This window comes from Cynocephalus volans, chromosome 3, assembly GCF_027409185.1.
Source record: "Cynocephalus volans isolate mCynVol1 chromosome 3, mCynVol1.pri, whole genome shotgun sequence".
NCBI lineage: Eukaryota > Metazoa > Chordata > Mammalia > Dermoptera > Cynocephalidae > Cynocephalus > Cynocephalus volans.
In genome coordinates this window covers 185,723,420-185,744,648 of record NC_084462.1, presented here as the reverse complement: position 1 = coordinate 185,744,648, position 21,229 = coordinate 185,723,420, and the positions used below count along the sequence as shown (strand labels likewise).

The 21,229-nt window shown below is 40.2% G+C and overlaps 1 gene segment (V, D, J or C); it reads left to right on the top strand.

Annotated features, from left to right (window-relative positions):
- Positions 1–3,742: 3,742 nt before the first annotated feature.
- On the top strand, positions 3,743–4,341 carry LOC134372840 (immunoglobulin heavy variable 3-23-like). The segment is given in 2 exon segments: positions 3,743–3,827; positions 3,935–4,341. Coding segments are annotated over 2 exon segments (453 nt in total).
- The last annotated feature ends 16,888 nt before the right edge of the window (positions 4,342–21,229 follow it).

The following is a 21,229-nucleotide window of genomic DNA, read 5'->3' as shown; positions in this document are numbered from 1 at the left end:
TTACACAAAGCAAACATTTTTCATTAGGTTAATATTAAACTGTGAACATAAAACTGATCAGAACAATACTGAAATCATTTTCTTTCGATCATAGCGAATCATAAGATTTTAAGGAACTACATGTCATTATTTATAAATCATAATCTTTGGGAAAGTACATATTATTCTTCAAATTGAAAAAGGTAATGAATCATCTCAACCGATTGTTCTCAATCAGTCACAGGTCACAATCTCCCGATAAAGTCCCTGTCATTCTTTAAAGTGAAACAAACTTAACCAGCAACAAGAGCTTCTAACCGAGGTCAGTGCAGTGGCCGGAGGCCTCACGGTTGGCAGCAACGGCAGTTTTCACGTAGAACATTCAACCCTTACAACATATGATTTTTATATATCCATTACCTATTTTGATTTTAAATTTTTATCTTAATCAACTAAAAGCAACAATTATTTAAAAAGCACATCTTTTTTATAATATGATCTAACTATTTGTATAAAACAATTTTTTATTTAAAAATTTTTGAATAACTTAAAAGCCCAGATCTAACAGATATTTTCATAAACAAAACTTTAATTTTTTTGCTCATATTTAGTCTTATCATACCATACATCTGTCCTCTGTATATGGCCCTGTGTAAGAACCAGGGGGTCTGTCAGCTCGGTCTTGCCGAGCATTTGATGTAAATGTGCGTGTGTGCCCGGGTGTCCTGGGTTATGGACTTAAGTAGAAAAGATGAGTGGCTGTGACCCATGGTGCCCCCACAACCCTTGGAAGCCCAGGGGGCCATGGGGCAGCCTCTAATGCAGCTGGAGGGTGTTGCTGCAAGCTGTTGCTGTCATTGCCCCCAGGACACTCCACAAGGTGCTGCCACCACCACCACTGCCCTGACAATACAAATGGAAACATAGTAGAACTAAACTAATGAGACATTTTGGCTTCAGTTGCAATTTGCCTTTCTCAAGAACTGGAATAGTTGTGTAGATTTACAAGATCAAGCTGGTCAATATATCCATCACATCAACTTATTATTTATGTGGGAAGACATTTGAAATTTACTCTCCTTGCTATTTTGAAATATATTATTACTGACTATAGAAACTATTGTTACTGACTATAGACACTCAGGCCAGTGGAACAGAATTGAGAATACAGAAATCACCCCTCAGTCTGACAGCCATTTGAGATTGGACAAAGGCAACAAAAATCTACACTGGGGACAAGACTTCCTCTTCAACAAGTGATGTAGGGAAAACTGGATGTCCATATGCAGAACAATGAAACTAGGTATGTACCTCACACCATATACTAAAATCAACTCAAAGTAAATTAAAGACAAGTATAAGACCTGAAACTGAAAAATTACTAAGGCAAAATATACGTGAAACAATTCAGGAACTAGGTGTGTGCACAGACTCTATGGACATGAGCCTGAAAGAACAAACAATAAATGAGAAAATAAATGAATGGGACTATATCAAAATACCACGCAGTTTCTCATGCCCTCATATATTTAAATTACTGACATCCCAATATGTTTGCTGTTTATTTCACAAAACTGTGTTTCATGGGGGTTATAAACTATATACAATTGTATAACTGTATTAATATATGAAAATTGTGGATAGATTTTTTACAACTTATTGAAATATATTTTACTTATGATAATATCTACCTATAAAAGTGTACAGTTTAGAAGACTTCAGTATATGTTACTCACAAAATAATTAACAGTATTTGTGCAACCACCAACAGAATTTAATTTTAGATTCTTTGAATATCCCAAAATGAACACGTCTCTTCAGGGTCACTTTCCAGTCCTCCCTTCCCCCTGCTTATGCCGGTCCAGGTGACCACTAACCTAATTTCTGTCTCCATGGATGCCTATCCAAGGTAACTTTTATAAGTGGAATTAATCACATGCAGTGTTCAGTATTCGGGTTCTTTTATGTTATAAGTTTCTGTTTTGTGCCATGTTGTATGAATATGATAAAAGTGAGTAATAATAAGAGATATTGATGAAGATTTGGAGCAATTGGTTTGTTCATAAAATGCTGGTGAGAACATAAAATTGTATATCCACTTTGAAGAACTGTTCAGCAGTTTCTCAAAATGTAAAGCGTAAATATTGGCTTTGCTGCCTCCCGTGCACATTGATAACTTGTTGTGTGGAGGAGCTGGAGGAGGTGCTGGAGCACTAGGCAGGGGGCTGCTCCTCTCCCCCTTGAGCACCACCCCAGGAGGCCAGAGCTTAGTGATTCTCCCCAACCCTGGAGTAGCCAGAAAGAAGTTAGGATCCCTGCAGATATGTGCATCCCGGCAGATTCACACTCTGATGCTTTAGCACACTGGACATTTGTAAATTCATGAAATGTTTCTAGTTTCATCTTTATTCTAGTGTGTTTGCCATCTAGTGATCTCTGACCCAGGTGAGCTAAGGTTTGGTCCTGTTTTCCCTGAAAACTACTCTCTCCAGATTTCAGGTTTGCTGTTTGTCTTGTTAACTTTGCTCTTTGATTTGTTTAAGAAAATATGCTAATCTGCCACTTATCCAATGCACTTGCTATTATTGTTGTGTTTGTTGAAAGAATAAGAAAAAGCAGTTTTACTCAGTCTCTACATTTGTAATCTAAGAGCAGCTTACTTTATAATATCCAAAATCTGAGCATGATACAAATTCCCCTCAACAGGTAAACTGAGAAAAGGAAGCATTTTCACACATTGGATTACTATTCCGTAGTAAAAGCCATGAGTGTCTGATTCACACAAGAAAAAGATTGCATCTCGAATCAAGATCTCGAGGAAGTATAACAAGGAATTAAATGCAGCGACTGCATATTCCATTGACTTAAATTCTAGATGAGAAAAAAATACTGTGAAGTAACATAAAGAAGTTCACGAGTTGCCTGGACATAGGGTGAGAGGAAGTAAGCAGTGGGACGAAGAATTCAGAAAAACAACAGGAAATGCTTCGGGATTAAATACTTGTACACTATTTCCATTGTGGTGGTGACTGTGCAGGTGCACATGTATGTCAGCACTCATCAAGTGCACACTTTAAAAATGTGCAGTGTGTTCTGTCTATTATAGCTCCTTATGATGGTTACAAATAAAACCAGGTGTCAATACAGAAAGAGAGATAGAGATATACTGAAACATATAATTTCAGAGATCCTTTAAATTGGATCTGCATGAACTCTGGTTCTCTAAGTATGATGCGAATAAAAGACAGAACACAGGAAAATCACAAAGTGTTATTACAGGAAGGAGAAACTAACTAGGCAAATGTCACTAGGAAGGCCCTGCTCTGTCCTGGGGTTGGATCCGTGGTGTGGAGCACAGACCCAGACACTGAGGCTCCCTCTGACCGTACATGAACTCCTGGATACAGTGTATAATTTTTTGAAGGTTTTGTTTATACCTGTACGTCTATATAAAGAATTACCATTCATAAGTGACTCAAATACTTTGTTTCTGTGCAAAAATAACGTAAGTTGGATTATAGGTGTGTATAAAAGGTACAGTTATATAATAAAAAAACATTGTCTCAAATATAGTTATTGCCACCAAACTCCCCTGGAGCCCTCACATCTGCTCTGGACTCTGCCCTCTTCATAGGCTCCCACCACAGAGCCTGCTATGTAGCAGGAGGACATGCAAATAGGGCCTCCCTCTGCTGATGTAAAGCAGCCCAGCCCTGACCCTGCAGCTCTGGGAGACAAGAACCAGCCCCAGATCCCCAGGTGCTCCAACTCGGTGATCAGGACTGAACACAGACGAGTCACCATGGAGTTTGGACTGAAATGCGTTTTCCTTCTTGCTGTATTAAAAGGTCATATTAAGGCGAAATACAGACATTGGGAATGTGTGTGGTTATGGGTGGGAGAAATAGTGGATTCGTGTGAGAGTTTTTTGACCAGGGTGTCTCTGTGTTTGCAGGTGTCCAGTGTGAGGTGCAGCTGGTGGAGTCCGGGGGAGGCTTGGTGAAGCCTGGAGGGTCTCTGAGACTCACCTGTGTCGCCTCTGGATTCACCTTTGATGACTATGCCATGCACTGGGTCCGCCAGGCTCCAGGGAAGGGGCTGGAGTGGGTCTCAGCCATTAGCGAGAGTGGTGGTAGCACATACTACGCAGACTCCGTGAAGGGCCGATTCACCATCTCCAGGGAAAACGCCAAGAACACACTGTATCTGCAAACTGAAAATGCGAGAGCTGAGGACACGGCCACGTATTACTGTGCGAGAGACACAGTGAGGGGACGTCAGTGGGAGCCCAGACAAGAACCTCCCTACTGGGACACACGGGACCAGCAGGGGGCGCTCAGGACCCACCAAGTTCAAGGCTGATTCCCTTGGGCAGGTGCAGAGGGGCCTGGGCTTCCTGTTGGGTTCAACGGAATCATCCACTCTCCAAGTTCTCAGCTGTCCCCTGAGACATTTTATGTCTTGTTACTTGTGTCTTTAATTCCTCACACCCTCACGGGGTAATGAAGGTGCATCTGATGTGGTCATTTTGCAGATGAGATGTGGCAATGCACATGCTGCCAGCACAAATCTGCACTTCACGTCTTGGGCACTAGGGGTGACAATCAGCTCTGTATCTCATGAATATTCATAACCAATAATATATAAACATATATATACATTAACTATTTAAAAAAAAAGTTTCACTAGGGTCATTTCCTTCCTGAGTTCCTGTAACTCATGTTTCATTCTCTAGAAACAGACCATCCTGAAGATTCTCCTCCTTTCTCTTTTGTGGAGCTAATTTCACTCATAGAAAAACAGCTGCATAGTCCAGTCGCTCTGTGTCCCAAGCTCACACTCTTTGGCCTCAGAGAAGAAGCTTTTGTCCCTTCATGGACACCTTCACTCACACAGACTACCTCTTCCCCTCAGGGTCTCGAATAGATTTGATCTTCAAACATCCAACCCCACATTGTCTCCTAATGTGCATTGTATGTGTCATTCCATCCATGGACACCCTGGACAGGTCACCTGAAGTGGGTCACCTACAGCTTCCTCACTGTGCTGCTGAGCCCATGTGTCTCTCACATGCAGAACCATGTAATTCAGGCACTAGTGCAGGTCAATCCTGCAGCAAGTTGGAGGCACAGGGGGCTAATGACCCCACAACACCTAGAACAACTCACGTACCTTATGCCTTATAATGTACAGATGGCTCCACCACCTGCAGGACACACTGGTAGGCAAATCTATGAGATGCTGTGTTTGCACAGTGATGCGTTGGTTGTCCAGGTCACCCTCAATATAAAGTTTGTCTCCAGTGAGCAGAGCACATATATGAAATCAAATATCTGTGAGTTCCAGTGTTATGGAACAGAGCTGAGGAAGGGCTAAAAGACTAATCTAAAACTCTGAAAAGCTTTTATAAAAACAAAGAAAATATACTAAATGCAAAGGATCTAAGCATTCTATTTAAGAAGTTGGACAAAGGGCAGAAAATGTGTATTTTACCCAAGCATACACCTTTTCTTTTAGATTTTCTTAACTTTTCTTCACATATGGCAGGGGAAGTGAAACACAAAGAAGCAGTGTCTCAAAGACTGTTTTGAGTAGATTTATTTCACAGAACAGAAGTTGTGCTTATTTTATTTTAAATTATAACAACATGAACAAAGACTATCAGACATGAGGCAATAAATCATTATTACATCTGCACTGCACTATGTTCCTCTATAAAAATAATAATATGAGTTTTAGAGTCTGCTATATGCCAGGCAGGCCCCACCCAACCATTATGTAGAACAGCCAAGATTTCCAATTTCTACATGAGCCAGTTAAAGTTTTATATTCATATGACTAAACAAACCCTTCTGGAAAATGTCAGATAATCCGACTGAATCAAAAAACTGTTTTTGCAGAAAAGTAGATACATTACTGTCTTCTTTTATTGAATAGATGATATTGTAGCACATATATTAAAAGGTGACTTTTTAAAGTGAGTGTAATTTTTAATACTGTTTTAAAATAATGCCTTTCTGACAGTATATACACACTCACTGGCACTCTCTAAAAGTACCAATTAACTTTATTGCACAGGCATATTGCTAAACACAAAAAAGTGTAAATATTAAATCTAGGTCCTATACTAACAAATTTGTCATGAACAGGACATTGTGAATTTTGGAAGATTTTTTCAACATCTGTGTCCTCGTTTTCTTCTTTTCTTCATAGAGTAAAACACTCACCTTAAACTTGAGCTTCCCCATCCCAAACTGTGGTGGATGGAAAAGATTCTGAGTAAATCAGAATGATCACATGGACTGTGTGGTCCACAGTGACCCCTGGGTGCCACTGTCACTTATGCAGTCCTATACGTGGCCATATCCTGAGTGATTTTATTAACAACACATGTTTGGTATTCGTCTTAAAAAAAAAAACCCTCCATTTAGGAGGACTGTACCTCTGGGTCCTCACACACACACTGAAAGTGTGAGTATCCTGAATGTCTTCAGGTATAACATGTTTCACTCTCTCTTGGACTTGCTCTAATTTTTGTCCACACCAGCAATTCCACTCTGTGCTCTCACTGATAGAATTAACATTCTGAGATGACAAATCTGATGGCTCTTCTTTGGTCTCCGTCTACTCGACACTTTGGAAGCCTTTGTAGCTTTGGTCCTCCCTGGGCACTCATCTTCTTGAAATAACCTCTTTAGTTAGTTATTTTCTGGGATTTATACTTAGCAACTCCATCACATCCTGATATTTTTCCACATCTTCCTGAAAATTAATGTTGTAATTTCTCAGGGAATTTTCTAACAATCTATGACACAACTTTTCAGGGCAATTATAATGTTAAAGTCCAACCAAATGCATTGACATGTGAGAGTATCAGCACCTCATGAGAGGAAAACAGGTTCTGCTAAGTCAGTGGGTCCAGGGAATGAGGTCATTGATCTTTATATAACTATCGATATTTCTGTACCAACCTTTGTGCCTTCTCTGTTTATACCAGGCTTTCCTGAGAATACAAGATGAAGTTTGGGGACGCTCCCTCCACGACTGGCCTAGCTCCTCACACTGAGTGCCTGAGATGACGGTGACAAACACGACACCATCCGTCAACATGGGACGAACACTAATGCTCTTGGTAATAAGTTGATTGCTTCATGTCATATTCACCCATGAGAGCCAGAAAATTGTCCTCATTAGAATTTTCTTATCTAATTTTTTATTGGCATTATTTTCCTATTCATTCATATTTTTCTTAATTTTTAAATGCATTTTCAAGTAACTTTAGGCTTATACATATGTTGCAGTAATAAGAGAGAGAATACCATGTGCCCTTCACCTACACTTGTAGCTTTATATTTGTTTATGGTAGTTAGTCTCATCCAGTATGAGGATTTGCCTTTGTTGGCAAAGTCCTTTGCTCATGACCAATGTCCTTGGCGCTGAAGGTCTGGATCTTATATGAGATCCTGCAGGATGTTGTCTAAGACCAAGGACACTAGTTGTTGTTGAGTCATAGGACGTGAGGCCATGGGAACACACGCATGGGCTAAAGTTGTCATTGATCATTTCGATATTTCCAGAAGCAGAAAGACTAACAGAACAATGGAAGGGCCAATTCAAGTCTCTGAAAATAAAACCAAATTGATGTGACTGAGGATGTTTTACGACATCGTCTTCCAGAAGAAACTCTGAGCTCTAAATTAATTCCATCACAGGCATTTCACTGTAATCTAGTGTCCAGCATATGGTCCAAATCAATCTGCACTATAGGACACTTTAGCCCAGTAGCTACAATACAGGGGTCTGGGAATAAGAGTGTTGAAGCAGGATTAATTCCTTTCACCACATTTGCTGTGACTAAATGCAAAATTTTATTTATGCCTTCACAGTCCTTCCACTAGGGCACAGAAGTGGTTCCACGTAATTTGAGTCTATGTTTGTTGTCTTCTTAAAGGAGATACTTATGACTGTGGCTCAGCTGATAAAGAGAGTTTCTCTACCAGGGATGGTAACTGCCCCATGTCTTTCAGGTTAAGATGTCAACTATGCACCGAGACAAAGAGGAGTCAGTCTGGCCTTTGTGGCAGAGTGGACTGAGTGGACCTGTGTGGAACCAACTAAGAAAAGAGAAATATAAGGACACACTGGACTGGATTTTTGTTGTTTCCTTTCGTGTCCCCCAAGCCAAGACAAATGTTAGCAGCAATTGCATTGGATATTTCTGTATGGACAAGATCCACCTTTACCTGAAACAGCTATCAGGTGATGCGTAACTTTCTTCACTGCAGTGGGATCTTTGAGTCCCACAGGTCGATACCGCCCTGATGTGTAGATAAGTCAAACCTCTCAGGGGTATCCACCAGCAATGGAGGTTGAAATAGGAAGATAATGCCCCACTCTTAGTGCCCAGGTCAACATGTGGCTTCTCAAGAAGTTCCAAGGGAAGCATCTCTATTTTCTACTGGTGGTGACCTGCATAACATCAAGCCCATCCATTCAACTTGAGTTGCTATTCTAAAGAATAGAAATTTGTTTTAGTGCATTTTAAACTTTAGTTCCCAGTCTATCTTTCTTCAGTGATCGAAGGATCTAACACTGCACATGATTTTATTGAGAACTTTTGAGCACTGATCAGCATAAATGGAAAATAATAATTTTCTCCCGTTTTCCTAGATTAATATTTATAATTTTATTATTCTAGGATTTACATTTTTTTCTTTCATATTTTTCTTAAAAGTAAATTTATTATATTCTTTTTATTGTTTTTATTGAATTTTTTTGTAAATATCTGAGGGGTATGGCTTTGAATATCCATATCTGTGTACAATATACAATGCTCATATCAGAATAAATAATATATTCAACATTGTACAGTGTGATATATTTTGGGGTTCTTTACCAATTCCTTGCTAAACCCATCCCCCCTCCTCATTTCACACTCTGGTGGTCTACGTACGATCTCCCCTTTCGAAATTTCTACAAGTTATTTGTCATCATTGCATCTTTATTTCTTTTTCTGTTTTATTTTTAGCTCCCACTTATGAGTGAAGACATGTGGTATTTCACTTTCTGTGCCCAGCTTATCTCACTTAACATAATTTTCCCCAAGTTCATCCATATTGCTGCAAATGGCAGACTTTTGTTATTTATTTTATTGGCAAAGTAGTATTACATTCTGTACAGATACCAAAGTTTACTTATCCAGACACCCAGCAATTGGCATGTAAGTTGGGTCCTAATCTTGGCTACTGTAAATAGAGCTGCGTTAAACATGGGAGTGCAAGTTTCCCTTCAACATGATGATTTCCTTTCCTATGGTTATGTACCCAGCAGTGGGATTCCTGGATCATATGGCAGATCTATCTGTCATTGTTTGAGAAACTTCCATGCTGTTTTCCATAATAGCTACACTGATTGACAGTCCCACCGACAGTGTAGGAGGGTTTCACTTTCTCAGAATCCTGCCCAGCATCTCTTACTCTGTCTTCTGGATAATGGCCAGTCTATCTGAATAAGATGATATATAAATGTGGTTTGATTTGTATTTCCCTAATATTTAGTGATGTTGACAATTATTTAATGTGTCTGTTGGCCAGTTGTGTATCTTCTTTTGAGAAAGGTCCATTAGACTCCTTTGCCGATTTTTAAATCTGTTTCATTTTATTTTTTCCTATGGTGATGTTTTCTGAGTTCCTTGTATATTTGGGATAATAATCCCATACTGGATGCACAGTTTACCAACATTTACTCCCACTCCATAGGTTGTATTTTTGTTTGGTTAATTTTTTCATTGGCTGTGTAGAAGGTGTTTAGTTTGATATAATCCCATTGGTTTATTTTTTTTTCTTTTGTTGCCTGTGCTTTTGGGTTCATTTTTATAAAGTTTTTTATCAGTCCTACTTACTGAAGTGTTTTGCCTGTGTATTATTTTAGGAGTTGTAAGGTATCAAGATTTACATTTAACTCTTTAATCCATTTTGAGTTGATTTTCAAATACGGTGGAAGATACAGGTTTAGTTTTATTTTTTTAATAGATGGTTTTCAAGGTTCTCCAGCACCATATATGGAAGAGGGGTGCTGGAGAACAGTCTTTTCTCCGATGTGTGCTCTTGGTGCCTTTGTCAAAGACCAGTTGGTTGTAAGTATGAGGATTGTTTTCTGGGTTCTCTGTTCTGGTCCATTGGTTTTAGTGTCTGTTTTTATGCCAGTACCATGCTGTTTCTCTTACTAAAGATTTGTAGTGGGATTTAAAGTCAGGTAGTGTAACATCTCCAGCTTGATCATTATTATTTTCTTTCTCTGCATTGCTTTGGCTTTTATTAGTTGATGTGACTGTTAGGATAGATTTTACTATTTCCGTGAAGAACGTCACAAACCCTTTGTTTGCAAAGTACCTATTTGTCATGTACAATTCCAAAAGCATAGTTTCTGTGTGTATCTGTGTGTGTGTGCTCTTGTGTTTAGAATTTTGACAAGCTCACTTGATGTAAATGCTGTCATAGTACAGGTTAGAAACACGAAATAAAGCATCATTTTATCAACTGAAAGAGCTGTGACATTTTTCAATGCATTACTTCAAGACACTGAAAAAATAAGAAGACAAAAAATAAAACATATTAACATCCTCTGATGAATGGAAGCTGAGTAAAATCCACCAGGAAATGTCCAAAGTGTCTTTGAGGCTTGTTTCATGACCATGTCCCACCTTTAGAGAATCCCCAGGATTGTCCTGTTGACTGGTTACACATGGTGAAAAAGAACCTAGCAGTTTCTCACGAATGCTGATTTAAGATAGGAACCAATTCATCTATATCGTGTAGAGCTGATTAATATAAATATCTAACTAATATTAATTTGAAATCATCTGCAGCCATCAAGCAGCTATATTTATTTATTTTTAATTTTTAATATTAGCAGAAACATTATTACAAATCACAATTATTCTTCACGCCCTTGACCTGCCTTGTTGTTCCCTCCTCCCTCCCTCCCTTCCCCCGTCTGTAGTGTCCTTAGGTTTGTTCCTTCCTTCTGAATGCTCAACGTATTGTTGTGGTCTTTCTTTCTTTCTTTCTTTCTTTCTTTCTTTCTTTCTTTCTTTCTTTCTTTCTTTCTTTCTTTCTTTCTTTCTTTCTTTCTTTCCTTCCTTCCTTCCTTCCTTCCTTCCTTCTTTCCTTCCTTCCTTCTTTCTTTCTTTCAGCATGCAGTTATGAATGAGAATATGCAGCATTTCTCTTTCCTTGTCTGCCTTTTTTCACTTAATATAATTTTCTCCAGACTCGTCCATGTTGCTTCAAATGGCAGAATTTCTTTCTTTTTTATGGCAGAGTTGTGTTCCATTATTTATATATACCACATTTTCCTTATCCAGTAGTGTGTTGATGGACATTTAGGTTGGCTCCATATTTTGACTATTATAAGTAAAGCTGTGATGAACATGGAAGTGCAGGTGTCCCTTTGACATAAAGATTTCCATTCCTTTGGATATAAATCCAGTAGTAGGACTGCTGGATCTTATGATACTTCTGTCTGTGGTTGGTTGAGAAACATCCATAATGGCTTTACTAATTTACAATCCTACCAACACCGTAGAAGTTTTCTGATTTCTCCACATACTCACCAGCCTTTGTTATTCACCGTCCTTTCAATAATGGCCAGTCTATCTGGGTTGAGATGATATGTCAATGTGGTTTTGATTTGCATTTTCCTGATGATTATTGATGCTGAACTTTTTATTATTTATATGTTAGCCATTTGCATATCTTCCTTTGAAAAATGTCTACTCATGTCCATCGCATATATTTTAATTGGATTGTTTGGTCTTTTTTCTGTATAGGTGTTTGAGAAACTTATGTATTATGTATATTAATCCATTGTCAGATGTCTAAGCAAAGACTTTGTGAATAAGACCTAAAAGCACAAGCAACAAAAGAAAAAATATACAAATGGGATTATATCAAAATTAAAATTTTCTGCACATCAAAGGAGACAATCAACACAGCAGAAATACAAACTACAGAATGCAAGCAGTTTTCTTGAAAGCACAGATTATCTGTGAGGACACAACAGCTGCTGACCCCAGGACACCTCTCACAACTCACACACCTTATGTCAGAGGACATGCAGACAGCGCAACCATCTGCAGAGCACTGAGGTGGACAAGCCCATGGGAAGCTAGGGTCAGACAACAGTCAGGGAATGGGCTGAGCAGTGTGGTCCTAATCATCAACCCTGGTGATTGCAATGATCAGAGGCCAAAATACAGCCAAACATCAGAGCCCCAAAATTTGGGAACAGACCTGAAGCAGGATGGAGATAGACATGTTCCTGTGAAAACACTTTTAGGGGAAATTTACTAAATCCCATTAGCAAATGAGCTGAGTTTTCTAATTTGGAACCTGGACACAGGACAGCAGAGTGTGTTTCTATATTTCAACTGAGCATGATTGTTAATGGAAACCTTTTTAAATGATTACATGTGGCTTTCCTTTACATACAGTGACAGTCTCAAAATTATCACACAGATCAGATGTGAACTTCAAAGGGTTGACAACGTATTATGCAAATAGCAAATCAACCAGTGTCACACTCACTTTTGCATTTAAAGGGGAAATTTAAAGTGATTCAGAGTATTTTAGTTAACATTTACTAATTTCCTGTAGACCCTGTTACATTTGAAGTTGAACTGCATTATCCTGTGTTAGAAAGTCTGATAGGAAGACCTTGAACAAAGTATGACATGGTGACTGGTTTGTTACCAAGTATCAAACATGTCCCGTGTATAGTGTTATATTCAGGCATAATTGAACTTCAATAAAGCCTTTGTCATAACATCTAATTTTTCATATTAGCATTGCTCTGGCAGGTATTTTTCTTGTTGATTTCTGGTCCTGCATTCCCAACCATCTTGTATTCACATACTTAAACCATAGCACAGCAAATATTCCTAAGGCATGCATTTTTTTTGGTAATGAAAGCCCCTATTGTGCATTTTCTTTCACCTTTCAGTCCATTTAAATTAATCCAATTACAGGCACATTTTGAGAAGTTGTGGTGTGTTCCTGGTTTATCTCTAAGGTTATTCCAGATTCATACTCCCCCTTTCTTCTCTGCCTGATAGGTCTGTTCTTAAATCTTTTCTCCTTTTTCATCTGGATATTTCTCTTTATCTCTCTATTTCTTCCATATTGAGGATTTCATATATATGTAGATTATCTGCTAAGTTCATCTCTCTGCTTCTTTCCAATAATAGAAGTGTTTGGTGATTTATTATTATTATCATTTAAAAATTTCTTTTGTTAAGATATTCACTAAAAACACCATTAATATTAATTAGTATTAATGACATCATAATTGTTTTTTATATTTTTTAATTTATTTAAATGACATTTAAAATTTTCTCAGCTAGTACTTTTCCCAGTTTTCTGACATTACATTTAAGACCACTTTTTCATGAACATATTTTCTCTTTTCAGTGGTGTGAGGCTCTTACTTAATGAATTTTCAATACTATAATTATCTTAAAATATTTTTTTACAGTATGTCTATCTATAAAACACAACACTCATTCCAAGTTAGAAACCAGCATGTGCATGAGGCCTGCAGGACAATTATGATACAAAGAAATAGGCTGTGAAGCACTAACTCTCAAACACACAGGGCCATCCTGTCACTTTGCACTATGGGAGATTCTTCCTACACACTGTGACTTATTCCAGAACAGGACTGTGAAGTTTCACATTTTTTTTTCTATTATACTGAGTTGTTCACCATCAATCAAATGGAGAGTACAAGGTAGATTTTCAAAAAAGACCAATGCTATGTGTGTGTGTGTAGAGAGAGAGAGATAGAGAGAGAGACAGAGACAGAGACAGAGGTGACACAGGCTCAGTGTGTCAGGATCCAGTCCACACACACACTAATTCTTCTTTATCCTGAAATAGCAGATAACACACACTTTTTATCTTTTGATGTAAGTCAGGGCCATATGAATAATTATGCAAAAGGAAGTGTACACAGTTATAACACACACCCTCACAGCCTGGCTAATGAACGTAACGTTCTACAGGAGGAAAGTTCCAGTTATGCAGGATGAACAAGGTCTAGAGATCTGCTCTACAACACTGCATTCGTGGTTCACATCCTGTGTCATGCACTTGAATTGTGTTACTAGGGAGACCTCATGTTTAGTGTCTTCACAGCAGCTAAAAAACATTCCACCTGAAATTCACCATTCCCTCACCTTCTGATTTCTGTAAATGTCTGTCCACAAGCTGTAGATCTGGGCTCTTACACCAGTGGAGTCTGGGTTCCTGAGTGACGTTATGAATCAGTCACCTCTTCTCACTGCAACTTCCCTCCTGAGCACGTTAGAACAGAAACGAGCAAGATGCAGGTCTTTGTCCTTGTCCCTTACTCCACTGAGAGGCTGCGCTGCTTCTCCATGAGGCGGAGCTTCCTGACAAGTTCTCCTGGACACACAGAGCTGGGCCACTAGGACTCTGGAGAGTCAGCTGAGGGTTTGAAAAAAACTGAAACATAGATGCACATACACAGAGTTATTTCAAATCTCCTCTCTGATAATTCCAGAATCTGTGTCATATCTTATTCTGGTTCTAATACTTGCGTTATCATTTCAGAGTGGTTGTTTTTCATCACGTTTTCCCAGGTCTTTTAACATTTCGATAAAACTCCAACACAATGTATGAGTCAACAGGGCCTGAAGAATCATCCCCAAATTGCCCATCAGCAGCTCCTGTCTTGTCATTCATTCAGGACTCTTGAAGGTCTGTCCCTCCTTGACATGCAGCTGTCTTTGGGACTGAACTGGAGCTCACAGGGGCAGACAAATCAGCATCCAGCCAAGCCCCTGGCCTCTCTCTCTGTGGTGGGCAGTCATCCAGAGAGTGATGCCCCAGACATGGACTGGCTCTCATGCCCACAGACAGGTGCACGTCAAGGGAAAGTGTGTTTTTAAAAGATTAGTAATAGGGATGTTATTACTGCTTTCATGTTAACCATTGTAATCGATTTTATTTTTTGATATCTGATGAGATTGGTGGTTTACGTGAAGGATTAAATCCATAAAATATTGGTGAGAAATGAATTTAAGTTGAAAATTCCTACACTTTAGATGAACAGGAACGACCATGGAATGGAGGCATTTAAGATTTTGCTCTTTCCCAAACATTGAGGGTCAGTTTCCTCAGTAATCTCCTGGGCACCATTTTCTGCAGAGTCTCTGTGGTTCTGATGTGCTGTGTCTTGTATGGAGGATGGAAAACACAAGGCAGGCCTGGAACTCATGGAACAACAACAATACAACAAGTAACAAGCTCTCAAGTGTGATGAGAACCACAGCCCAGGAGAGGGTCCAGGGAAAGAAACAAAGGGTTGTGCTGGGATCAGAACTGCAGAAGCAAGACCCAGAGCCTGAGTTTATGTGGGAGAGTTGCACAGAACACAGGGGTTGAAGGAAGGCAGATCTGGGCTCAGAAAGCTGGGGCCACATTTTGGCATGTTTGAAGCTCACCAAGTTCCCTCCCATACCATAAATACATGTCACATAATTTCAAGAAAAAAAAACATGTGAGCATTTCAAAAAATACAATGGTTCTCACCTCACTTCCTCAGCACTTATAAGGACAGAGCTCCCCCACATGCAAATTTTCATTCAAGCTCCAGGGTAAATGTGGACATGGGTGGTGGAAGCTCACAGGTCTCTCCTCAAACAGGGCTCAGGTCTCTGGGGAAAGCAGAGTTGAGATCAAATTGAAGATGAAACTGTGGGGTCTTCTCCTTTGCCTTGTGACAGCTCCCAGCGGTGAGTGTCTCAGATGTCACACAGGGGTTATGGTATATTTGTGAGTGAATGTGGCTGACAGGATCTGATTCTCCTTGTCTCCAGGTGTCCTGTCTGAGGTGCAGCTGCAGGAGTCGGGCCCAGGACTGGTGAAGCCCTCACAGACCCTCTCCCTCACCTGCACAGTCTCTGGTTACTCCATCACAACCAGTAATTCCTACTGGAGCTGGATCCGCCAGCTCTCAGGGAAGGGCCTTGAGTGGATGGGATACATCTATTCTAGTGGAAGCACATATTATAACCCATCCCTCAAGAGCCGCATCTCCATCACCATAGACACATCCAAGAACCAGTTCTTCCTGCAGCTGAGCTCTGTGACCAACGAGGACACAGGCGTGTATTACTGTGCGAGAGACACAGTGACAGGAAGTCAGCGTGAGCCCAGACACAAACCTCCCTGCAGGATACAGGAGGGGTCTGGGCTGCAGGGGGCGCTCAAGGCCCACCCAGCTCCTGTGCCCCATGGAGCAGGTGCAGAGAGGGCATGGGGGTTCCTCTTGGGATCTGAGGTTTCCTCTGCTCTGCTGACTCCCAGATGCCCCTGAGGATCATGTCCTTTATTCTTTGTGACTCTAATTTCTCACATTCTCACTACAGGCAACACAGAGTGAAGGAACTTTCCTCATGTGCAGATGAGAAGGTTCTTTTCACTGAGGGCTTTTCCTCCTTGAGTTTTTCTTGACCTGTCTTTGTCCTGACACACAAATCATTATGATCTATTATTATTTTCCCCAAACATTACATCTGTCCAGGAGTACCCTGTCCCTAAATCAGCATTTTTCCCTAAATAAAGTGCAGCTACACCCACATGGTTACTATCATCCTACAGGACCCCTGCCCACGGCGTCTCTATCCTCAATGGGGCAGTTTAGCCTCTGGATCCTCATCCACACTGTGGACATTGATGTTGAGGATTTGTCCCACTCTCTGTCCATTCCTCAGTGTCCTGGATGGAGAAGCAGATGCCTGAGGGCCACACACAGCTCTTCTATGTCCATGTGGAGGATTCATGGTGACAAGCACAAAGCTAAAAACCAACAGAGTCCCGCTGGGCTGAATTTTGGGCTGGGTCTCTCAAAGACAAGACAGGATAAGATGACAAGATGAGCAACAGACCCAATAAAATGTCCCCTGATGTCTTTGTTTTTGTCTCCTTTGTGGACTACATTTTCATGGACACTTCTTAAATCGTGTCTAAGGTGCATGTTATGTTTTAGTTTTTCTCTGTCATGATACAGAAGCCCTGTGGATGTGGGTAAACTGTGGGACTGGGGAAGCAGTGCACAGTCCTAGGATGAGTTCTGTCCTGTAGTGAGCCGTGTCCTGGGTGTGACATTCCCAAGTGCTTCTCCCTTTACCCTCCTTTAGGGGACACTGCAAGTCTCTTGTGGGAGGGGGAGGGGATTCATTTTTTCTCTTCTCTCAGGTCAATGATGCTCTGATGAATCTGCAATCCATTAGGATCAGCTAAACTCGCTTCTCCTGAGGTCAAGGCTTCTTATAGAGAAGGTCATGCTCTGGGGTACTTCAGAACGGCTCCTTCCTCCCTTTCTCTGCTGTGAACATCAGGATTCTTCTCTGATATTTTCTACGAGAACACGGTTGGGCCCCTGAGGTAGAGTTTAAAGTTTGGGGATCCCTGAGACCATTGCACTGGGCTGCACCCAACTCTCAGACTTCCCAGCTCTGAGTCTTCAGCAATTCTTCAGCTGCAGCTCTGGTTTTTCTCCCCCAGTCCTGGGTCCCACGGAGGTTTCTGCTCATGAGTTTCTAATCTGACAGGTTATGACCCTCTGTGTCTTCCTGGCTGCATCTTCCATTTTGAGGACAGCCGTTCACCCTGTGACTTCATTCTTTTACAGATTCAAGAATTGTCACCAATTTTCATTTCGTTCAGAGTTTTTACTTTTGTCTGGATGGGAGTGATGACACCCAAGCTTCTTATTGTGAGACCTGAACCCAGAACTCCTCGTGTCACACCTGGAGAAAAGGGCTGTGTTGATGTTTCCTTCTGGTTGCTGCTTGTTTACTTCCACTTGTCACACTGAAGGTGTCGAATAGGAGCTGTGCTGGTGGCTGTCCTCAGCTTATTCGTGATTTCTGAGGGACGTCTTGATCCTTTACCACTGTGTGGTCTGAGAGAGGCTATATCTCCTTCTCTATTTATTAATATCATCTTATGTGATAAATCATAATTGTATTCATTTATGAGGAACATAATGATGTTTTGATAAATGTATATAATGTGGAATAATTAGATCTGTTGGGAAAATACAGGAAAATGGTCAGGACCCCTCAGATGTTCAAAATATTGCGGAGCATTTGATGTAAATATGCACGTGCGCCCAGGTGTTCCTTGGTTACTGTCTAATGTAATTGCGCATGTGCACCCAGGTGACCTGGGTTATGGACTGAAGTATAAAGGATGAGTGGCTCTGACCCATGGTGCTCTCCCCACCCCTGGGAGGTCCACAGGGGCTATGGGAAGCCTCTCCTGCTTCTGGAGGGTGTTGACCAAGCTGTTGCTACCAGTGCCACCGGGACCCTCCGCAAGGCCACTGCCACCACCACCTCCTCGACCTGAAATCTGCCGAACATGTAAGATGCTGCTGCTGTCGCTGAAGATGGAGCTCATGTCATCTGCCAATGGTACCAGGATCTTTTCCAATTATGTAGCGTGGACCTGTGTGTGAAGTGTCTGGTGACCCAGCCTGGCATGTGAGGGGTTTGTCACCCATTTTGTACAATGGGTTTGAAGGGTCTGAGCACTAGCCCTGACAATACAAATGGAAACATAGTAGAACTAATCTAATGAGACATTTTGGCTTTAGTGATGTTTTGTCTTCTCGACAACTGGAAGAAGGTCAATATATCCATCACATCACATTATAATTTTTGAGGGAAGACAGTTGAAACTTACTCTCCTTGCTATTTTGAAATGTATTGTTACTGACTGTAGACACTATTAGTACTGACTATAGACAGTCAGACCAGTGGAGCAGAATTGAGAACACAGAAATCACCCCTCAGGCTCACAGCCATCTGATATTGGACAAAGGCAACAAAAATCTACATTGCAGACAAGACTTCCTCTCAACAAGTGATGCAGGGAAAACTGGATGTCCATAAGCAGAACAATGAAACCAGGTATTTACCTCACACCATATACTAAAATCAACTCAAAGTGAATTAAAGACAATTATATGACCTGAAACTTAAATAACACTAAGACAAAATGTAGGTGAAACAATTCAGGAACTAGGTGTGTGCACAGACTATGAACATGAGCCAGAAAACGCAAACAGCAAAAGAGAAAATAAACAAACTGGACTATATCAAAATACCACACAGTTTCTCATGCTCTCATATCCTTTAAATTACTGACATCACAATATGTTTGCTGTTTATTTCAGAAAAGTACATTTCATGGGGGTTATAAACTGTATAAAATTGTATAACTGTATTAATATTTGAAAATGATGGATAGATTTTTAAACTTATTGAAATATATTTTACTTATGATAAAAGCTACCTATGAAAGTGTGCAGTTTAGAAGACTTCAGTATACGGTACTCACAAAATAATTAACAAAATTTCTGCAACCACCAACAGAATTTAAGTTTAGATTATTTGAATAACCAAAAAGGAACACGTCTCTTCAGTGTCACTTTCCAGTCCTCCCTTCCTCCTCCTTATCCAGGTCCAGGACCACTAACCTAATTTCTGTCTCCATGCAGGCCTATTCTGGATAATTTTCATAAGTGGAATTAGTAACATGCAGTGTTCAGTATTTAGGTTCTTTTATGTTTTAAGTTTCTGTTTTGTGCCACGTTGTATGAACATGATAAAAGTGAAGAGTAATAAGAGATATTGATGAGGATGTGGACAAATTGGTTTGTTCATCAAATGCTGGTGAGAACGTACAATTTTATATCCATTTCAAAAAACGGTTCAGCAGTTTCTCAAAATATAAAGCATAAATATTGGCTTTGCTGCCTCCCATGCACATTGATAACTTGTCGTGTGGAGGATCTGGGGGAGCTGCTGGAGCACTAGGCAGGGGGGCTGCTCCTCTCTCCCTTGAGCACCAGCCCAGGAGGCCGGAGCTGAGTGATTCTCCCCAACCCTGGAGAAGCCAGAAAGAAGTTAGGACCCTGCAGGTATGTGCATCCTGCCAGATTCACACTCTGATGCTTTAGCACACTGGACATTTGGAAATTCATGAAATATTTCTAATTTCATCTTTATTCTAGTGTGTCTGCCGTCTAGTGATCTCTGACCCAGGTGAGCTAAGTTTTGGTCCTGTTTTGCCTGAAAACTACTCTCTCCAGATTTCAGGTTTGCTGTTTGTCTTGTTAACTTTACTATTTGATTTGTTTAAGAAAACGTGCTAATTTGCCACTTATATCATGGACTTCCTATTTTTGTTGTGTTTGTTGAAAGAATAAGATAAAGTACTTTATCTCTACATTTGCATTTGTAGCGGCTTAAGTAATGATATCCAGAAATGACACAATCCAAATTCCCATCAACTGGTAAACTGAAAAAAGGGGGGACTTTCACACATTGTGATCCCACTCAGTGTTAAAACTCATGAGTGCCTGATTCACACAAGAACAAGACTGCATTTCCCATAATGATCTCAGAGAAATATGATAAACAATGAAAGTCCTTACTCCAAGTTCCATTTACTTAAATTCTAGGAGAGAGAAACTACTAAGAAGTAACATAAAGAAGGTCATGAGTTGCCTGGGCGTGGGCAGTGAGGAAGGAAGGAATGGGAAGAGGAAATCACAGAAGAACCACAGGAAACACTTTAAATATGTGCTGTGCATTATATCTATTATAATTCCATAGGGTTGTTGCAGATAAAAGTATGTTACAGTAGAGGAGAGATAGAACGATCCTAAAACATATAATGGTAGAGACTCTTTAAGGTGCATTTGCATGAACTCTGGTTCTCTATATACGATGGAAATAAAAGACAGAACACAGCAAATTCACAAAGTGTGATTACAGGAAGGAGAATCTAACCAGGCAAATGTCAGTAGGCAGGCCCAGCTCTGTCCTGGTGTTGGATCCGTGGTGTGGAGCACAGACCCAGACACTGAGGCTCCCTCTGACCATACATGAGCACTTGGATACACTGCATAATCCTTTGATGATTCGGTTTATAACTGTACACCTGTATAAAGAATTAGCGTTCTGAATTGCATCAAATATTTTGTGTTTATGAGCAAATATAACATAAGATGAATTAAAAATTTTTACCAAGTTACAAGCATATAATAAAAATCATATTTTCACAAATGTAATTTTTGTCCCCATCTCCACCAAGACGCTCACATCTGCTCTGGACTCCGCCCTCTTCCTAGGCTCCCACCACAGAGCTTG